The sequence below is a fragment of the Pogoniulus pusillus genome, chromosome 24 (genome assembly GCF_015220805.1).
Source record: "Pogoniulus pusillus isolate bPogPus1 chromosome 24, bPogPus1.pri, whole genome shotgun sequence".
Classification (NCBI taxonomy): domain Eukaryota; kingdom Metazoa; phylum Chordata; class Aves; order Piciformes; family Lybiidae; genus Pogoniulus; species Pogoniulus pusillus.
In genome coordinates, this window is record NC_087287.1 from 14,534,577 (window position 1) to 14,552,365 (window position 17,789).

General features: G+C 36.1%; 1 protein-coding gene across 5 annotated transcripts in view; it reads right to left on the reverse strand.

Annotated features, from left to right (window-relative positions):
* Nucleotides 1–58: 58 nt before the first annotated feature.
* The window catches only part of IRAG1 (inositol 1,4,5-triphosphate receptor associated 1), a 56,979-nt gene continuing 39,248 nt past the window's right edge, over nucleotides 59–17,789 (reverse strand). For 4 of the 5 annotated variants that reach the window (XM_064163728.1, XM_064163731.1, XM_064163729.1 and 1 more), the window contains 13 exons: nucleotides 16,232–16,825; nucleotides 15,114–15,192; nucleotides 12,072–12,192; nucleotides 10,792–10,822; nucleotides 9,649–9,789; nucleotides 7,946–8,077; nucleotides 7,058–7,199; nucleotides 6,452–6,501; nucleotides 5,118–5,225; nucleotides 4,559–4,626; nucleotides 4,289–4,408; nucleotides 3,991–4,122; nucleotides 59–3,384 (listed from right to left, as the gene is read on the reverse strand). In XM_064163728.1, coding sequence (XP_064019798.1) covers nucleotides 3,144–3,384; nucleotides 3,991–4,122; nucleotides 4,289–4,408; nucleotides 4,559–4,626; nucleotides 5,118–5,225; nucleotides 6,452–6,501; nucleotides 7,058–7,199; nucleotides 7,946–8,077; nucleotides 9,649–9,789; nucleotides 10,792–10,822; nucleotides 12,072–12,192; nucleotides 15,114–15,192; nucleotides 16,232–16,825 — 1,959 coding nt within the window. In that variant the 3' untranslated portion in view covers nucleotides 59–3,143. The remainder of the gene's footprint in view (nucleotides 3,385–3,990; nucleotides 4,123–4,288; nucleotides 4,409–4,558; nucleotides 4,627–5,117; nucleotides 5,226–6,451; nucleotides 6,502–7,057; nucleotides 7,200–7,945; nucleotides 8,078–9,648; nucleotides 9,790–10,791; nucleotides 10,823–12,071; nucleotides 12,193–15,113; nucleotides 15,193–16,231; nucleotides 16,826–17,789) is intronic. The other variant, XM_064163730.1, reaches the window with a different exon arrangement.

The following is a 17,789-nucleotide window of genomic DNA, read 5'->3' on the forward strand; positions in this document are numbered from 1 at the left end:
CATGAGTATGCAGACAGAGCGCATGTGAAAACCAATCCCTTATGGTTGCAACGTTAAGGACTTTTAAACTATACTTTTATTTCAAAACTCAAGTATGTGATACTATACAGTACAATACCAGCACACTTGTGCAAAATCTTACAATATTACAAATTTAAATATGATACACAAAAATAGTGCCCTTTTAAAATTCCTTTTACTAGAAACATCTGTGCTGTGCAGGAAAAAACAATAAGGGTGTCTTGTTAAAGCAGAAAAATAAATATTGCACCTCAAGAAAACTATTTCAGTGTTAATAGCATAAATAACAGATTTATTTCTGGTTATCTGATGTGATCTGTCAACACAGAAGAGACTGGGTTTTTTTTGGTTTTTGATGTTTTTTTTTTCCCCAGACAAAGCAAACTAACATTCAACAGATAAAATTATATTTAGAGTTGTTTCTGAGCTCAGTCTAGTTTCCTATTAAAAAAGGTGTCTTCATCAACTAACTGAAAAATATAAGCAAAAATATTTAATGTGCTGTTAGTCATTGTGGTTCATTATTTTTAGTGAACAGTTTGCTCAAAGTAGTTATAAAAAGAACAACAAATCTTTAAAAAATAAACCTTATCTTCATCTTTTCACCCCTGTTAAAATCCCTGACCTGTTTCAGTCCATTCTTCACAATTAATAACATCATGGCTAAATTTTTCTTGTCTCAGATGTGCAAGTACTTCAGTTCAAATCAGTACTACTTGTGGAAATTCACTCTTGTGCATCAAGATCACAAAAAGTCAGTGTGCTGAATTTCAACAGAAGATGGAGACCTTGTTCACCCACTGACCAAAAAACAACTTAGCACATGAATTCTGTTCATATTGATAACCTGCTATACATATACTGAAAGTGTTGAACTCACACTGATGCAGATGTAAATAAGAGCAAATTAATTAGATTATAAGCACTGGTAATCACTATTCTCAGTGCAGCCCAACATTTCCACAATCACATAACCAAACATATGCTATAATTTTTGGCATAGAGAATTCTGAATCTTCAAGACTATTTACTTTCAACTATGATTGCCTTATTAAGTTATCATCACTATTTGTAAAGAATATTAAATAAAAGAAGCTGGCTTTAATAAAGTATTCAAAGAAAACTGACAAGCTTCTTCAAATCCTGAAAGTACATGAAATGTCCCCTTAGTTCTCCATAGTCAGATACTCCAACTGAATCATACACATACCAAGTAATTTGCAAGAAACCTTCTGCTATCTTATACTTTACCAATTACAATTTTAGACCAAATTACACTTTCCTACTATCCTTTTTGAACTTCCTTAAGCACACTATTCGTCGACAATATATACTTTAAATTAAGAGCAAACCTCACAAGTGCTTACAGACCTACTACTAAGTGGTAGTGGCCAACTTTTAAATTTTTATTTCTTTTTCAATTATTTATTTTATTTTCCCATTATATAAATATCTCTGAAGAAACATGTGTCTAAAGAGGTAAACAAAATTCACCAGAAGGATATTTGCTACTAGTGCCAGAAAGGTGAATTAAAATTTCTGACTGAGTTGGAAACCTGTTTTCTTTGACAGTTAGCTTAAGGTTCAGTGTTTACACCAAAAGAAAAGAAGACAATATTAACAGCATCTGAGCTGAAATTACAGTACTTCATAACATACTTATCCCTCAGTTGGTAAACAGACCTGTTAATCAGTCAGAAGTGCCAGAAGAATGTAAAACATGAGTGCAATCAGGTGTCACACTGATGTTGGCATTGTGGTAAGAACTGAACATAGAGCTATAGAAAGACAAACATAGTTCATCTTCAATCAGAAGTGACATTCAGTAGGTACATGTGGTATATCTTAAGTGACATGCATTTTGTTCTCAGCCCCAGGTGGTGTGGGTTTTATTATAGATAATGGCTACACTATTTTGAAATTGCTTGTCTGAAAATTTCAGGCTTTTACATTCTTCCCTACGAACTCCAACTCCCACGCAGGCACATTTGTTGAAAAATCTGGGCAAAAGACTCATCTGTCACGACCCAATAGTTTAACATTGAAAGTCCATCAGAACAGTTATATATTTGGCATCAGATTCTGAAAATGAACTACTAAAAACGTGCAGTGACCTCTTTACAGTCAACACTGCTTTATGTCCTGACTCATCTAGGCACTGGTGGGGGTTTTGGCTCTATGCAGAACTGTGTGCAGTCCTCAAAGGATGACTATTTCCTGTGTTAGCAGGAGGGCAGACTGCTTAGTGTTTTAATAGAGAATTGAAGATTGTTTCTCCAGTCCAAGACTGCTGTATTCTGGGCTTGAGCAATTTATCTCTTTTCTACACAGTAACTAATCTTTGCTAGAACCAATACTGACTCCAAGTGGCATACACAAATCTGTTGCAAAACATGTCCCTTTGATACAGCAGAAGTTCCCAGATTCATTTGATGAGATCAGCTCTGCCACCTTGACCTCATTTTAGGTTTTGCTGTTTATTCCATTTGAAAAAAAAAGTGGTGGTCCCATTTTTAAAGTGTACCTTAAAAGCTATTTATGTAGATAGTCAGTATTCAATTTAAATAATCTTTCAGATAATTACATTAAAAAAATACATTATCAGCAAGGCATTTGGTCTGATAATCTAATTCTAACCTTCCACAGAAGAACTTCTATTTCTGCCCAATAATCATGAATAAAAAAATTAATTGGACTCTTAAAGCCCATGTGACCTAAATGCCATTAGTACTTCAACAATCACCAATAGATTCGGTAAATGCAAAATAAAGCACTAACTGCAAATGCAGGGGTTATGATTTTCTTCCAAACCATAGCAGAGATGTCAATGTCTTGTGCAAGTCATTCTTTTAAAAGTCTTGCTGGTTGCTGATTCCTGCCCCAACCTTGCCCCGATTCAGTATTACCTTATTTGCATTAGTAATTTACAAGAGATCAGACAGGATCATTTATCAGTTTGTTGTTTTGGGAAGGCATGTTCACTATGTATCCTTAGCCCTGATGTGTAGGGTGTCTAACAGATCACATTTAACAGCCGTAAGGATGACTAAGCACTACCTTGTGGAATAGTGTTCTAATATGCATACTTGCTCAGGTACCATAAATACATGGTTGCTCCTTTATTATTCAGTGCGTTGCTCGTGTTGAAATCCTGAGTTCCACCAGGAATTTTGATGGGCAGCAGAACAGCTGGCCTTCCCTTCAGGTCCTTCTGATTTTTCATCACAGGAGTTGTATGAATGGTAGATTCCCAACACCACAGCAAAAATGATTATTGCAGCCACCACAAGCCATACCACATTCCAGTGTTTACACAGTTTGGGGTACAGTATATGTAAATAATTAATGATGACTTCAAGTCTGCTGTAAAATTAAAAGAAAAATGTTATATATTAATCATATGCAAGTTTAATATATTAAGCTTTTCAGTTTGAGAATGTCAGAGATATATGGTGCACCATCTCCAGCATTGTGCTGCTCTGCTGCACCTACACAGCTTTTAGATGCCCATGCAAGTCATAGCAAGTCCAATGTAGCTAAGGAGCTTGTCTTAATCTTCGTTCACCTTGCAGATGCACTGAAAGACTCACCCATGAAGACCCTTCAGGAATGGCATATGGCACAAATATGGGCATCAGATTCCTGAACTACCACTTCATAAGATGGTGCCTGCCTACTGAGAGATATATTCTGTCACCTGTGGAATATTTTTTACCTCAAATCACACCCAAAACCCACCAAGATGAAGCATCTTAATGTCAACATGCAATTTTAGTTGAAATACCAAAAAAACCCTTTTGCATTTTGCAATGATATTATCTCAAAATAGGCCTTCCTGTGGAAATACTGTTATTTCAAATGTGCTTCCCTAGTCTGGAAGAAAACATGTCAACATGATAGTGTAACACACATGGTTGGCTACTACAAATAGAAAATAGTGGTTCCTCTTGTATGGGCATACTGTCTCACCTGCTTTTCAGGGTTTTTATTTCATCTTCATTATCACTTCCTTCATGCTCATCATGACTTTCCTTTGGTGTCTCTTCATCTTCTTCCTTCAGTTCCTGAAGTTCTTTGGTTTTCTTCAAGCCTTCCTGATAGCTTTAATGCACAAAACATTTTTCTTAGTCTAGCATGCTGTGTAAGCCTGTTTTTACATAACAAAAAATTAGCCTTATATTTTGTTACATGCAATAAAACACAAAGAGCAGTGTTGCAGAACTTGGACAAGAGTAAAAATTAGCTAAAATTCATTCATTATTCCCACCCTTTGTTATATGCTTCCTCTTCTATCTTGGCTTTAGTTTCAGGATTTATCTCTTCCAATCCACTTTGTGTTAACACAGAAGTAGAGCTTTCACAGTCAGTTTCTCCATTAGTCTTTCCACTGCCAAGACAAAAGAAACAGATGAAGAGAAAATAACACAATTGAAATGTATTATATTTGGAGGAAAAGCAGAAGGAAAGATAGAAATGAGAACATTTTAATTTCATATTAGGATTTAGTAGGTAATGAGATGACCTAGCAACAACTCACTTTTCTAAAAGTGCTGGCAGAGCAGGAGTAGAGGTTAGATTGCTCCTTCCGTTACTAGGTGATTCAGACTGCAAGAGAAAAAGAGCAATAAATGTTACATCCATTAGTTAATTTCAAATGAGTCTTCAGTAAAAAGACAGTCATGAGCTGCTTAGGTTTTCTTCCTGCACCCAGGAGCAAGGTATCTTTAATATGGAGTTTCCAAACTATTCCCACTAACCACGGTAAAAAATGGACTTGGAGACTGTGATGAATTTTCCATCGCATTCACTTCTACTCTGCTTACTTCTTCCAAGAAATGTCCTTTCTTCTTCATATATTGACCACTGAACAGTAAAATTACTCTACTGCTTCTCTCCATATTATCTTGGGAACATTTATTTGTTAGCTGAGTTTCCAAAGGAAAATTTAAATAACAAAACATTGTAATAAAGCATGGTAAACAAGCACACACTTAGTGAAACAGCTGACTCTGAGTATGCAATAACTGAATTGCACAAACAGGTTGGCTTCTTAAAATTACAGGAAGTAGAATCTTTAAAATGTGAGGTTTACTTACCAGGGATGGCATTGAAGGTATAGGTGAAGCTGTTGGTGACTGACCAGGAATGTTTAAGGAATTAAATTTAGGAACAACAGCAACACTGACTCTCCTCCGAGGCATATTCTGTGAGAAACAATGTTTGTTTATTTCTATCATACAGTAAGATAGACTCTTGAGAAACAACTCTACAAGTTAATAGGTGTGGTAAAGATGTAGGTTAATGTTGCTTGGGGGAAAAGAGAGTTGGAAGCAAAATCCAAGCACTTAGAGCTTTGTCTGACAGCTTCATCTTAGTGCATACCCAAAAACTTGAGGGATTCTGCCCTAGATACATTTATAAAAAAAGAGTTAAACACAGATTTAGTAAATATATAGGTGTCACCTACTACATGATCTTGGTTTTAGATTAAAAACTACAACTACTCATTAATGACAGAGGCTTATCTAACATGCTCCTGAAAAGCTGTGCTGGGGAGTCTGCAGCAATATTAAGCTGTCCATTCTAGTGTTCTGGGGGGTCTTCCTCCCCCACCTTTATTGTTTGGACTTGTACTTCTTTGTACTTCTGTTTCAACTTATCTAGTTCTCATTCTGAAATCCACTCTTGCCCTCAGTGTGCTCTGTGCTTTAATTCTTTCTATCCAGCACTCAGAGGTGGCAGGAATAAACTAAACACAAATAACTACAACCCAAGTAAATAAAAATGTGGAAAGAAATAGCAGGCCCTGACCACCAAACTTCATAATGGTCACACTGGGACATGGCTCTCTCAAATAATTTGCTTTAACAAGTTTTGTAATAAACTTGATCCCAAACACTCAGATTTTTTTCAGAAAAGGAACATTTGTCATGCAGAAATTATTAATTGCTCAAAGAAAAACAATCTGAGATCATCTCTCACTCTGAATGGTTTGTCAAACCATAGAAAACATTGTGATGCTAAGTGAAAAAATGAGCCCCACTTAAAAATCACTGTTAACATCTAAAGCACACTCATCGTGATACAATTCTTTAGATAACGAGAATGATACAATGATATACCAAATCATATCATAAGTTTTGATCCAATGTTCAGCTTCCCCACTGAATGTATGAGGCCTGGTATACAATTATTCTTCAATACACAGGTCCTTTTATTATTTACAGCTTCACAGTAAGCACTATCATTACTCCACAAAATCTTATTTAATCACATATCCAAAATTACAAAGCATTTGCACTAAATTCTATGTACAATACTGAGAATTTACCAACACTCTGGTTTCAACACAGCCTACAAAAGTGAGTGTATGCAACGAAATTTCAGTACATAAACCATTCACTTAATTTTCTTTATAATGTAGAAATACCTTTCCAACAGTAAGAGACATGGATCTAGATGAACGAGGTACTCCATCTTCTGCATGAAAACAGTAAACAAAGAACACTCTTAGAATGTGAGTATCTATACATAATAGAACACTTGCTTCTATTTCAAACATAGATGGAGTATCTTTATACAATATCTGTAGTGACTGCATATTTATCTGTCATACAGTTCTGGTACCATTACTATCTTTACTGACATTAGACAAAAGGCTACTATTTGCCTGCATATACAAGTTTTTACAAAAGAAAATATTCATATATCAATTTCAGAAAGGGTTGAAAATGCCCCAGTTTAATGATATTCTTTCATCATCTGTCACCTAAGAGGTAGTTGCATTAAAACTGTGCAAGAGGCCAATGCAAATGTCATTGGATCTCATCAGAATTAGGTAAGTGACAGTGATTTTAAATTATTGCACTATAGCAATGACTTGCTTGTATGAAATATTTTAACTGATAAATCTGTTACTTTTTGGAAGCTACTCCTGTAGATCAGAACTTCATGAACAGGTTTCACAATACTTTATCATTAATAGCACTGACAAAACTTTGTATAGAGGTGAGAGAAAAACCCTTTTTTTTTTTACCAGATGCACCATAGCTTCTGCTAGAATTCTGATTGGCAAGTTTCTTGAACTCCATTAGTTCAGCATGATCCTTTTCATATGTTCTCTTCAGATTTTCCACGTACTGCATCATTACTTCTGTTGCCTTTGACATACGCTTCTCCTAGGGAAGAGGGGAATACTCAGGTAACCTCTACACTTCTCAAACAAATTGTTTGCCTCTATGTGTATCCTCCTGTCAGGGCTAAATATGGAACAGTTTTTCTTGAAGCAATGGTAGTATCTGTGATTTCTAAGCTAACTGGAACACAAATAGACATGCATTCATATATATCCACAAAATATTACAATTTGTCATATATTTATACATTCTACCTGTGTGCCTACCTTATTATTTAGATTGTGTATGAACATTGATTTTCAAACCTCCAAAGGCTTTAGTCACTGTCATAGGTCTACTTACTTTAGTGGGCAAAGACAATGATCTTGAATCTGGGAGATGATTGCTGTGTTCTCATTTAGACCAGCTCTGTTCTTCTACTGTTTCTAGTTTTCTTACCAAGTTACTGCCAAAGACAGGTGGCTGAACTAGATGAGCTTTGTGACCTAGAAAAGTTTTCTTATGCATGCTGCATTGCTTCTGAATAGTTTTCTTCTGATGCAGCTATAGTTCTGAATAATATTTATGCTCCTACTGTACAGATGTTGAATTGCTTCATGGGTAATCTTCTTCTGTCTGAATTCTATTTCCAGGCTGAAATGGTGTCTATTCTGACACTAATAAAAATGTCTTTAATCTGTCAAAATAGCAAATAATTCAGAGGGCTAACACAACTTCTAGCTATAGCTGAAAAAGAGAAAGAGTGAATGCGTGCAGCCAGGATGTGCTTGACATCAGGATGTTCTTACCTGGCGAACGGCTCCAACCATCTCAGCACGACTAGATAGCCTAGCAGCTAAACGCCGCAGGACAGTAATATCCTCCAATAGCTTCTGGTAAGCTTCTCTGTGCTCATAGTGATGCCACAAATGAGCTGAAGACTGAAGTGAAAATACATAAGCTTTATGGTCATTGCTTGCCACTTTTAGTTCAGATGAAGTAGCCTTAGTCATAAAAGTGGGGTAGAAACATCTAGGCAGAACTACACATAGACAGAAATAGCCCAAGAGGAGCATCATTGCTACTATCATAGATAACACAGAGAGTGCTCTTGCTCTGTTTCAGAATAAACATCAATTACCACAATATTGATAAGAAAACAACATAATGACTGGTAAAACTGTTATTGAGCCTACAGACATGATGATAATGTCCCACTGAGACTGAAACTAGTCTAGGTCTAATGTGATACAGATTATGCTTGTTAGTTTATTCCATGGTATAGACTAAAAGCTTTCATATAAATGTCAGTTTCCACTTTGTTATAAAGTACATGAGAAATCTTGTAAAAGCCAGACTGTAGTGTGTGAACTGCATGATGGAAGAAAAAGCTAATCACAGCTGTCCCATGCTGGCAACATGGTCTTTGGTGTAAAATTACAGATAGTTAACTGAAATATATGTCAAATCCATAGGTTTTAAGACCCTTTATATGCTAGTTATAAAAATGTATATGTACACAAAATGTTACAGTAAATAAAACTCTGAGATTTATCAGGTTATTTCTTCTTGCTCTTTAAACAGAGAACAGAGGAAAGAGCAGCAAAGCATTGAAAACCTATTTTTTCCCATGAACAATTAATGTGGAAATGTAGATTTGATATTTCAGATGAAAAGGTGCAAATATCACAATCTTTTTTGGAGTTGTATCCTTTCTCACCTGATGATTTTCTTAATAAATGGGAGAATAATATGTTCTTCTAAATACTGCTCAGAAGCATGGCAGCACTTCCTTACAATATATAAATTGAGTCTGCAGGTATTTCATTTAGCAGCACTGCATCTAAGCATCCCTTCCTTTCTTGCACAAAGACAAGCACAGCACAGAAATTGACAGATCTCAGAGATTTTTTTTTTCTCTCAGAAAATCCAGAAAAAACTGTCAAGAAGGACTGAATGCTACTGCTGATAAAAGAACATCAGGCACAGCTGGAATTAAAGTGTATTTGTGTCTATAACCTGGTCCTGAGATAGCATCTATTCCTTAAGTAATCCTTGCTGGTTCCTTTGCTATACCACCCTCTATTTTCTACAGTTAACAAGTCTTTCAAGCCACACCTATCAGAGGACTCAGGCTTCAGCTAATTTTGGTTTCTCATCTAACTGGACACTTCACATTTACTGCTAAAGAAGCTCTTTCCTGGAAAAGCAAAATTGCAATTCTGAATGCTCTCAGCTTTGCCACAAGCTCATTCCAATGGCTGAACAGCAAATTCCTGAAATCTGCTAGAGGTAGTGCAACATCCTTTAGGGATTTCCAGCAACGGTGGCCCACTCTGCTCTTGCGTGGAGTGGTAGGCAGCTTACATTAAGGAGTTTGAGTAGCAGAAAATGAGGGCTTGGAGCTGAACTTACAATAGGTAGTAAGAAAGCATAGCCATATATATTTCAAATGTGTGTTTACTTTCATATACACTCTATCTCAGAAAAAGAATTATTGTTGTTTTCTTACTGTAATGGCTGCTTTAAAGTTTTCCAGTTCCTTCTCAGCGTTTTCTTCAGTAAGATTTCTCTCTCTCTCTGCTTGTTTAATTCTAGATTCCAAGGTATAACTGTCATTTCTAAAGGCCAAGGAAAGTTGTACAAATACATTCTGTTTGGATTTAAAAAAAAAGCATTTTTATCTAAGTGTCACAGTAATTAATTTCCAATAGTAACTTATGAATAAGGTAGGTTTTTAACAAGCTTCAGTATTTTAATATGTATTGAAACAGAAAACTGGAAATATTTTTAAATGAGATTGTTTCAGAACCCACTTCTCTTACAAATAAATTTGCTGCTGCCTCTTTTCCTGAATGCTTTTCTGGGAGATCAGTAGAGCAGAGACACAATGAAGGAAGTAGCCTACCAGAAGCATCAGAATCACAATGGATCTGTTTTCTAGCTGGACTTCCTCCAAGGGTCCCCAGGGTTTTTAAACAGATAGTCTGTGCAGAGGAAGTTCAGGGATGAGCTCACCATTAGCATTGTTTTACCTAGGGGATAAACACCTACCACTGAAGCCAGCGAAAGATTAAGTGCTAACATTTTTATTCTCTTGCACCCTGCTTTTAAAGACTTTTATTTTCTCTTCCCAGATGCGTTATTTCTTAGGATTAATACTCCATGAATTGATTCTTCAGATTAATACTGTGTAAAGCACAAGGCACCAATGGTACTGTTAGACTGGAACTAAGTAAATAACATCTTCCTGACTGGTATGTGAAAAAAAGAAGACACAAAGGCAGCATGGTAAAGAGCAACCTATCAAGACTTGGACTGAATAAATAAAAACTGCAAGATAACATCAAGAAGTGCTCCAAAGCTCCTAGTGGGGCTCCTGTTTTCTGAAATCAATGCATATTTTACTATGAAGAATGCACAAAGAATTGTTTTACTTATTCCTTCTATAAGTCTTTAGAATTTATATTATCTGACACAATGGTTTATATTTCATGAAACTGTTCTTTTGATTGAGCTCAGTATGCTTTTTCCCTGACAAATATTATTTTAAGAATAAATCCTATTACCTGGTTCTAATAACTCTTCTTAGTCTTACAGTAATGACTTGAAATTGAGGCACATGCCTAAAATAAGAGTTTAAGAACATACTTACCTCAACTTCTTTTTCAGTAAGTGGAGGTGAGCTAGAAATAAAATCAAAATGTTCACATTGAATAGTTTTGTCTCAAGTATAATATTTAATTGAAAAGCACAACAAAGGACATTATTCCTTAAATATTTTATGATTTCTTTTGGTGAAATCCATAGCTAATAAATTTGATAGTAGTCCATGTTCTTTTCAAAAGCAACAGCACAGTATGACATGAACACTGGCAAAAACATACCCAAAGTTTCTAGCAATTATGAATAAATATAACTATCTGCTCATTGGGTTAATCTGTGAATTTAAGAATTTAAGTTGCATGTGACTTAATAAGCTGTGCTTTGGATTATTATCTTTACACATTTTTCTTCTATTAACCATTGAAGCTTCATGATGATGATCACAGATAATCACAGATGGGCAGAAATACAGAAATCAACTGGCATCAATGAGCAGCAAATTACTCTTGTTAGGTAAAATGACATTGATACTTAGAGTACTGGCTAGAAGCAAGGAGGCCAGTATGTCCATTGTGTTGGAAAACCACTTTGTTCCTAGAGTATTAGTACACATATTACTTGTTATTCCAGGAGGAAGCTGCTAGAAGGAGTAGTCCTTCCAGAAGCAAGTTTGAACCTCTGTATTTGACATATAACACAGCACAAAATGATGAAACTTATGCCTTTCTTTTGATGGGGAATATTGGAGAAAGCTATGCTAAAAGTGAAAGGTTATGTGTATATTTATTCAAAAGATTAAGCCAACAGATTAAAGAATATTATCTGAAAAGCAGATCTGTATATTCTTTGATCTTCAATGCCAGTTCAGTACCTATTTTGTACTTTGCTATGAAACTTCCTTTCAGTATTTGATTACAACCAAGCAAAAGGTGTCTTAGAACTTCTTCTAAAATGTTGTATATAACATTTCCTTTACAATAAATGATTAATATTTGTTTGTTTTATCTGCAAAGAGCATACTTTTTGACTGCTTCAAAGGATTGAAGGCATCTGTTATTTATAGCATAAAACCACCTGGCTGAATTTAGGAGTAGTTTTGGAAAACAGGTAATTGTTTTAATATCTAGTAAGTATTTTTTATACAACCTTATTTTTTATTTCTCTCAAATAAAAGAGTTATGCAGAAATCCATGTTGTACTTTTTAAGATGCAGAAGTTTCACTATTTGTATGGTTCCTCTATGAATGGAATCCCATAAAAGGACTTCATTGGAAGGCATTAGTGTGTCTTCCCTCAGATGATGTCTTCATACTTATAATGAGCTTTTACCTTCCTGGAAGTGATTTGTGCACTCGCAGTTTTCGCAGCAGTACATCAGGAATGCTGGGCATGACGTCAGAGCTGTTCCTTGACTCTTCCTCTTCAGTGGGGGAAGGGAGCGGTGAAAGGCCTAAAGAAATACTCGTATGAAATGATTTGAAAAGTCCTGCATTAACTACTAATAGTCAGCATCTCAGACTCAAATAGCACCTGCATCTGAACTGTGCACTTTTTAAAGCCAGTGAGGCTTGCACCTCAGCTTTACTGGGAGCAAAGGTGAACAAGGGAGGTCCATCCTATGGTGCAGAATGTTACTTCCTTTATTGCTCATCTCTCCTTTACTGCTGAAGTGAAGATCTTCCATCTTCCTTTTGAGCAGTGGCAACAGAAATAATCAGTACAATGCCTGTTTACACTGCATGTTCATTGAAACAAGACATGGAGGTCACCATTATGTTCTCTTCTTCCATAACTTTCATAAAGACAAGGACATGGCTCAAACTTTTTTTAAAAATTCATATTTCTTAACTGTTTCATCTTAATAAAAAAAAACAGTATTTATAATAACCTCCTCATTGCTTCTGTCTCACCAGAATTTAACAAAGGACTCTCCTACAGGAAAGTCAGGTTTCCCAGTCTGAATCTGAGACTTAGGGAGATATCTTTGTACATCTCTCATGTTCATTTGGTAACAGAAAGATTTTTAGACTTGCAAGACAAATAATGTGAGAAAAATTAAATTTCATAAATGTGGAGAGTGTTAAGCTGAAAGACAGAAAGGAATGGGAGATTCTTTCAAGCTACCTTCAGTTCTGTTTGTTTTCTTTATGTTTAAATACTCCTGTATTTAGTTAAGAACAGTGATATGTGTCCCCATAAAAAGCTGGTCTGACACTGCAATATCTCCAGGTTGAATATATCCCACTTACCTAGGCTTCTGTAGATTCTAAGATGTGTTTACTCTGATGATCACAATAACTTGGCAGTGAGAGTAAACCATGATGGAGCAAGTATATTTCATTCATAAGAGTAATAATGAAGTATTTGGCTATTCCCTATTGTTTCAGTAGAATTACTATTCCATTTAAATGTGGCTTTTATGACAATGTAAGGAAGTCTCCCTGACTAAAGGTTTGACTCCTCACTTGTTTTCCACACTAAGGACAAGGAGTTGACCCTTCACGTTCTGGCTATCATTTAGATAAGCTACTAGACTTTAAAATGTCATGCTCATGAGATGTTGTTTGAAAAGCTGGGGAAAATAATGCTTAGGCTTTCATAATCTTTTTCTTGAAAGATTATAATCTGCCAAAATTATGGAAGAATCTGGTAAAATGGGAAACATTTTACACTTTCAAACAGAGCCTGCTAAATAGCTTCTGGGAAATGCCACATGAGCAGAATAACAGGAATAATATTACCATATATAAGAATCCAAATATATAATCACTAAATACAGAAAGGGGAGAAGTCTCTTTTAATCTTGTTACATTCAGGATGAAAATTAGTCTGTTTCCAGACATAACATGAAATGCAATACCTCAGGCATCTCTCTGTGTAACAGAATCTTTAAGGCCTTAAGACACAGTCCCCAAGCAAGTATATGACTTAGCAAAATGAACAGTAGTAGGGAAAATGGAAATTGTCTTTGGATCAAATCTTAATCAGTTTCACTTCCTTTCATGTTAACCATCTCCAATTCAGTTAATATGGCCTTAAAAACAGTCTGAACAAACTCTGATTTAAGTACTTCCAAAAAAATATGAAGTTCATGTTTAAATATTTTCATTTGCTAGCTCAGTGCTACTGCTATTTAGTTCTTTTACTTGTTGAAGGCTTGTATCTTAGCTCATTATCTCTATTCTAAATAGATGGGGCTTACAGGTATCAAATGTCATTTACTGGCTAGGCTGGAAAAAAAGGAAAACACTTGGTGCCATATTTCTGTTTCCTCACTTCTGTAGAGTTTTAAGCCTTTTCCTCATTAAAATCATAATAAACTCATCTAAAACACCCCTCCAGTTATTGCAAGGCATATTTTTCCAATCCTTTGATAACATGTATGTCTCTGACCTTCACACTGACCACTAGAGCTGTGGAACAGAAGTGAATGTGCCATTTCAGTATTTACCATACAAAGACTAAAATAAAAAAAGCAGAAATTGAGCAAACTATCTCTTATTTGTACCTCCAAGGTCCAAATTCACCCTTATGGCCACAATGTCTTGCAGAGGTCACTTCCATTCAGTCCACCACTGCTCAAACTTTTTTTCAGAATGTCACTGAAACTTGAGAGTTTCCCATCTATTATTGTTTGGTTTGTTTTTCCAGTCAAAGGCAGATCCTGGTGTCTCAGGAATGGGAGTCCCTGCTGGTACCCAGTTCCCCTGTCAACCCTCTCATCTCATCTTTCACCCAGGACCCACTTTGTTTTTGCCTTTGGAAAGTGTCTGCTGAAGGCTCTAAGTCTACTGTTAGATCCACAAAATTATATAGGTACTTCCCATTTCCTCCCTCCCCCAACCTGCTGGGTCCCATTCAATCAGTGCTGCAGAGAATCATAGAGTCAACCAGGTTGCAAGAGACCTCCAAGATCATCCAGTCCAACCTATCACCCAGCCCTAGCCAGTCAACCAGACCATGGCACTAAGTGCCTCATCCAGTCTTTTCTTGAAGACCTCCATGGATGGTGCCTCCACCACCTCCCTGGGCAGCCCATTCCAATGGCAAATCACTCTCTCTGTGAAGAACTTCCTCCTAACATCCAGCCTATACTTCCCCCAGCACAACTTGAGAAGCCAGACTCTGTTCCAGGCATGCATCCTTGCATTTGGTTGTAATAATGCCTACAGTATCTTCTTAGCTCACACCATACAAAAAAACAGCTATTATTGATCTCTCTTATTTGTAATTTTTTACCCTCCTCCATGAGTGCTTCATTACAGCTACTACTGCAATTAAAGAAAAACATTTTTCCCCTTTTGTAATGGTCAGATAGAAAAATCAGTGTATAAGAAACAAATGTTCCTTCCAGTTTTTATGTCACTGCACCTTTTTCCTGTTCAGCTGCTTCACTAAGTTCAGGAAGTTTGAGTCCAACTAAGTTTTGATTTCTCATCAAAATATTCTCCTGTTAAGAAAAAAGAGTGACATTTTTAAGTAACTTAACTAGAAATCTTAATTTAAATATTCTTGCCACATGAACACTAAATATAATGTTTACTTTAGGTAATAATCATGGAGATATTTATACTAAGTTACAGTCAGATGCTACATTACATGGATGCATGTACATTCACATATACACTCTTAAATATTTCAGATTTCATACACACATTATTAAGAAAAATTCTCTGTCATGCAAACTGAGATTTGCAAAGTGTGCCCCTCACACAGAAGAATTGAGTTTCAGTAAATAAGACTTTTAGTAAATGAGAGCAAAAGTACAGTAACCATCTGAAGCTTCAAAGATGTCTGTTTATACACAGGTCTCAGCACACTCATACAGGATCAGTCAACTTGTAAGAGCCTATGGATCTGAAGACAGTTCCAAAGGAGCAGTAAAAGCATATCACAGGGAAGCAGAGGAAGTAAAAAAGCATAAGTGATCCTTTTAAGGAGAATGCTGTTACATCCCGAGGAAGGAAAAGTCTTCAGATCTAAAATTCTCTTTAGAAATCAAAATAGACCACTTCCATCTCAAGTACATTCTACAAATGATGTGATCGTTAATCAATTGCTTCCTCTTTATGGGTTATGCAAATGAAGGAAAAAAGAGATATTGTGGTTTAGTTCACCTTTTTGTCACAACAAAAGTAATTAGCACTTTCTTGACACCAGTATTACATTTTTTTTTCTGGGGGCTGTACATGGTTGTACAAGGGCATGGGCAAATGGGTATGTGTGTATCATAGTGAAGATAGCAGAATGCAGCTGATGCGTGTTTGAAAAGAACTAAGAAAGAGAATTCCAAGGAGCTTAGTTACAGGCAGCAATTTACTACAGTTGCAAAGCTAAAACACAACGCAATTCTGTGTTGATTTTACTGAACCTGTTTCCCATTATAAAATTATGATTCTTGCAATGATAAAATTAATGCTAAACTAGTGGAAAGTTTAGTAAGAAATGAAAATTTCTAAACCAGGATGCAGCTGATGACTAGGACTCACCTCTCTGAGTTTTGCCAGTTTCTGCATTCGAACTGGTTGAACTTGGATCTGAAGGTCTTTGAATGCTTTTAATTGATTGCTGGATTTATTACCAACAACAAAGCTTTTATCTTCCTCAGATGGCAATTTTAAGGGTGTCTTATCTTTCTGTCCAGGCTCCAAGCTATCCCATGATACAGCCCGTAGCAGAGGAGGTCGCAATCCACACAGTTTAAATTCTGGTTTACCTGAAACCTTATGGTCCCTCACTTCTGGAACAGGTATTTTTAACTTTGAGTCTATACTTCCTATGCCAGGTCCTGGTAGATGGGCTCTTAAAGGAACATCATTTTCCTTTACTTTCTTGAGGAATGATTTTCCAAGTTCATTTTCACAAGCATTCATGCAAGTGTTGAGAGACATTCTACCACCATCACCACCTGAAGAGGAGCATTTAGGTAATGTATCCATATATTTACGAGGATCAAAATTTTCTTTCTGTTCTGATAGCTTCTCTTTGGAGTTTTCAAAACCAGCAGAACGAGGAAGCAACCTTCCTTGAGAAACTTTTCTTTGATCGTTCTGTCTCCGATCAGTTAAACCTTTTGCAGCATTCTGAAAGCAGAGGGACGGATATAAACCAAAGAAACAAGTGCATATTTCTCTTTTCCCCTGCCCAAGGACACATTCTCACTGTAAAAAAGCCATTTCCTTTTCAGTGGCACTTGCTTTTAAACATGTTCTTTTGATGAGAAATATAATTTTTGTAAGGCACTTGAGAGAACACTGAATTGGGAATCTCTTATCTGAACTTTTGAGTTCACCTCCTCTCATTTCAGAGTTCATTACAGCAGTCCTCATATAGCCAAGTTTCTCATTACCTTAATGCAAGGCTTGTCTGAGTACATGGCTTTAACCCTGTATTTTATAGCATTATTATTTTTCTTTGATTGTTTTTGGTTAGTTCCTCACCTGCCAAGGGAGAAAAACATAGGCTTGTAAACTAGTTTGAAGTATATACTGTAATTTGTCTCTTCTTTCTTTGTATGCAATACCATAGGTTATAATCTGGCTACAACCACCCCAGGAAAACTGATGAAAGAATATTTGCATATACCTTGGCTACTTTGGTACTGAAACCATGTGATCTGTAGGCATGTGTGACAGCAATTTAAAGCAAACAACACACAACTTTGAATTCTGCCTTAAGTATGTTGCTATTCCTCTACTTTGTAGATACTGCTCCAAAATTCTGCTGTCATGCTGTTTTTTTAAGTATCACCTAATCCAGTCACAGAAAAGTCTCCTCAAAGGGGTATCTGATATTACCTGAAACAAATTACAAAGCATTCTTATAAACTCTTCCACCGATGCAGTAACGTCACATCAGTGATGAGGAACATGAGGTAGAGTAACCTCTTCTGCTGAAGCAAAGGGCTTTGAAAGACAATATCCATCTATAACACTTGCATACACCAAACTGCCTACAGTAGATATTTTTGCTTCTAAAGGTATTTGGTATATTGATGTTAACTGAGCTGGTGCAGGGTGCATGGTAAGATGTAAAGGCTAATTGTAA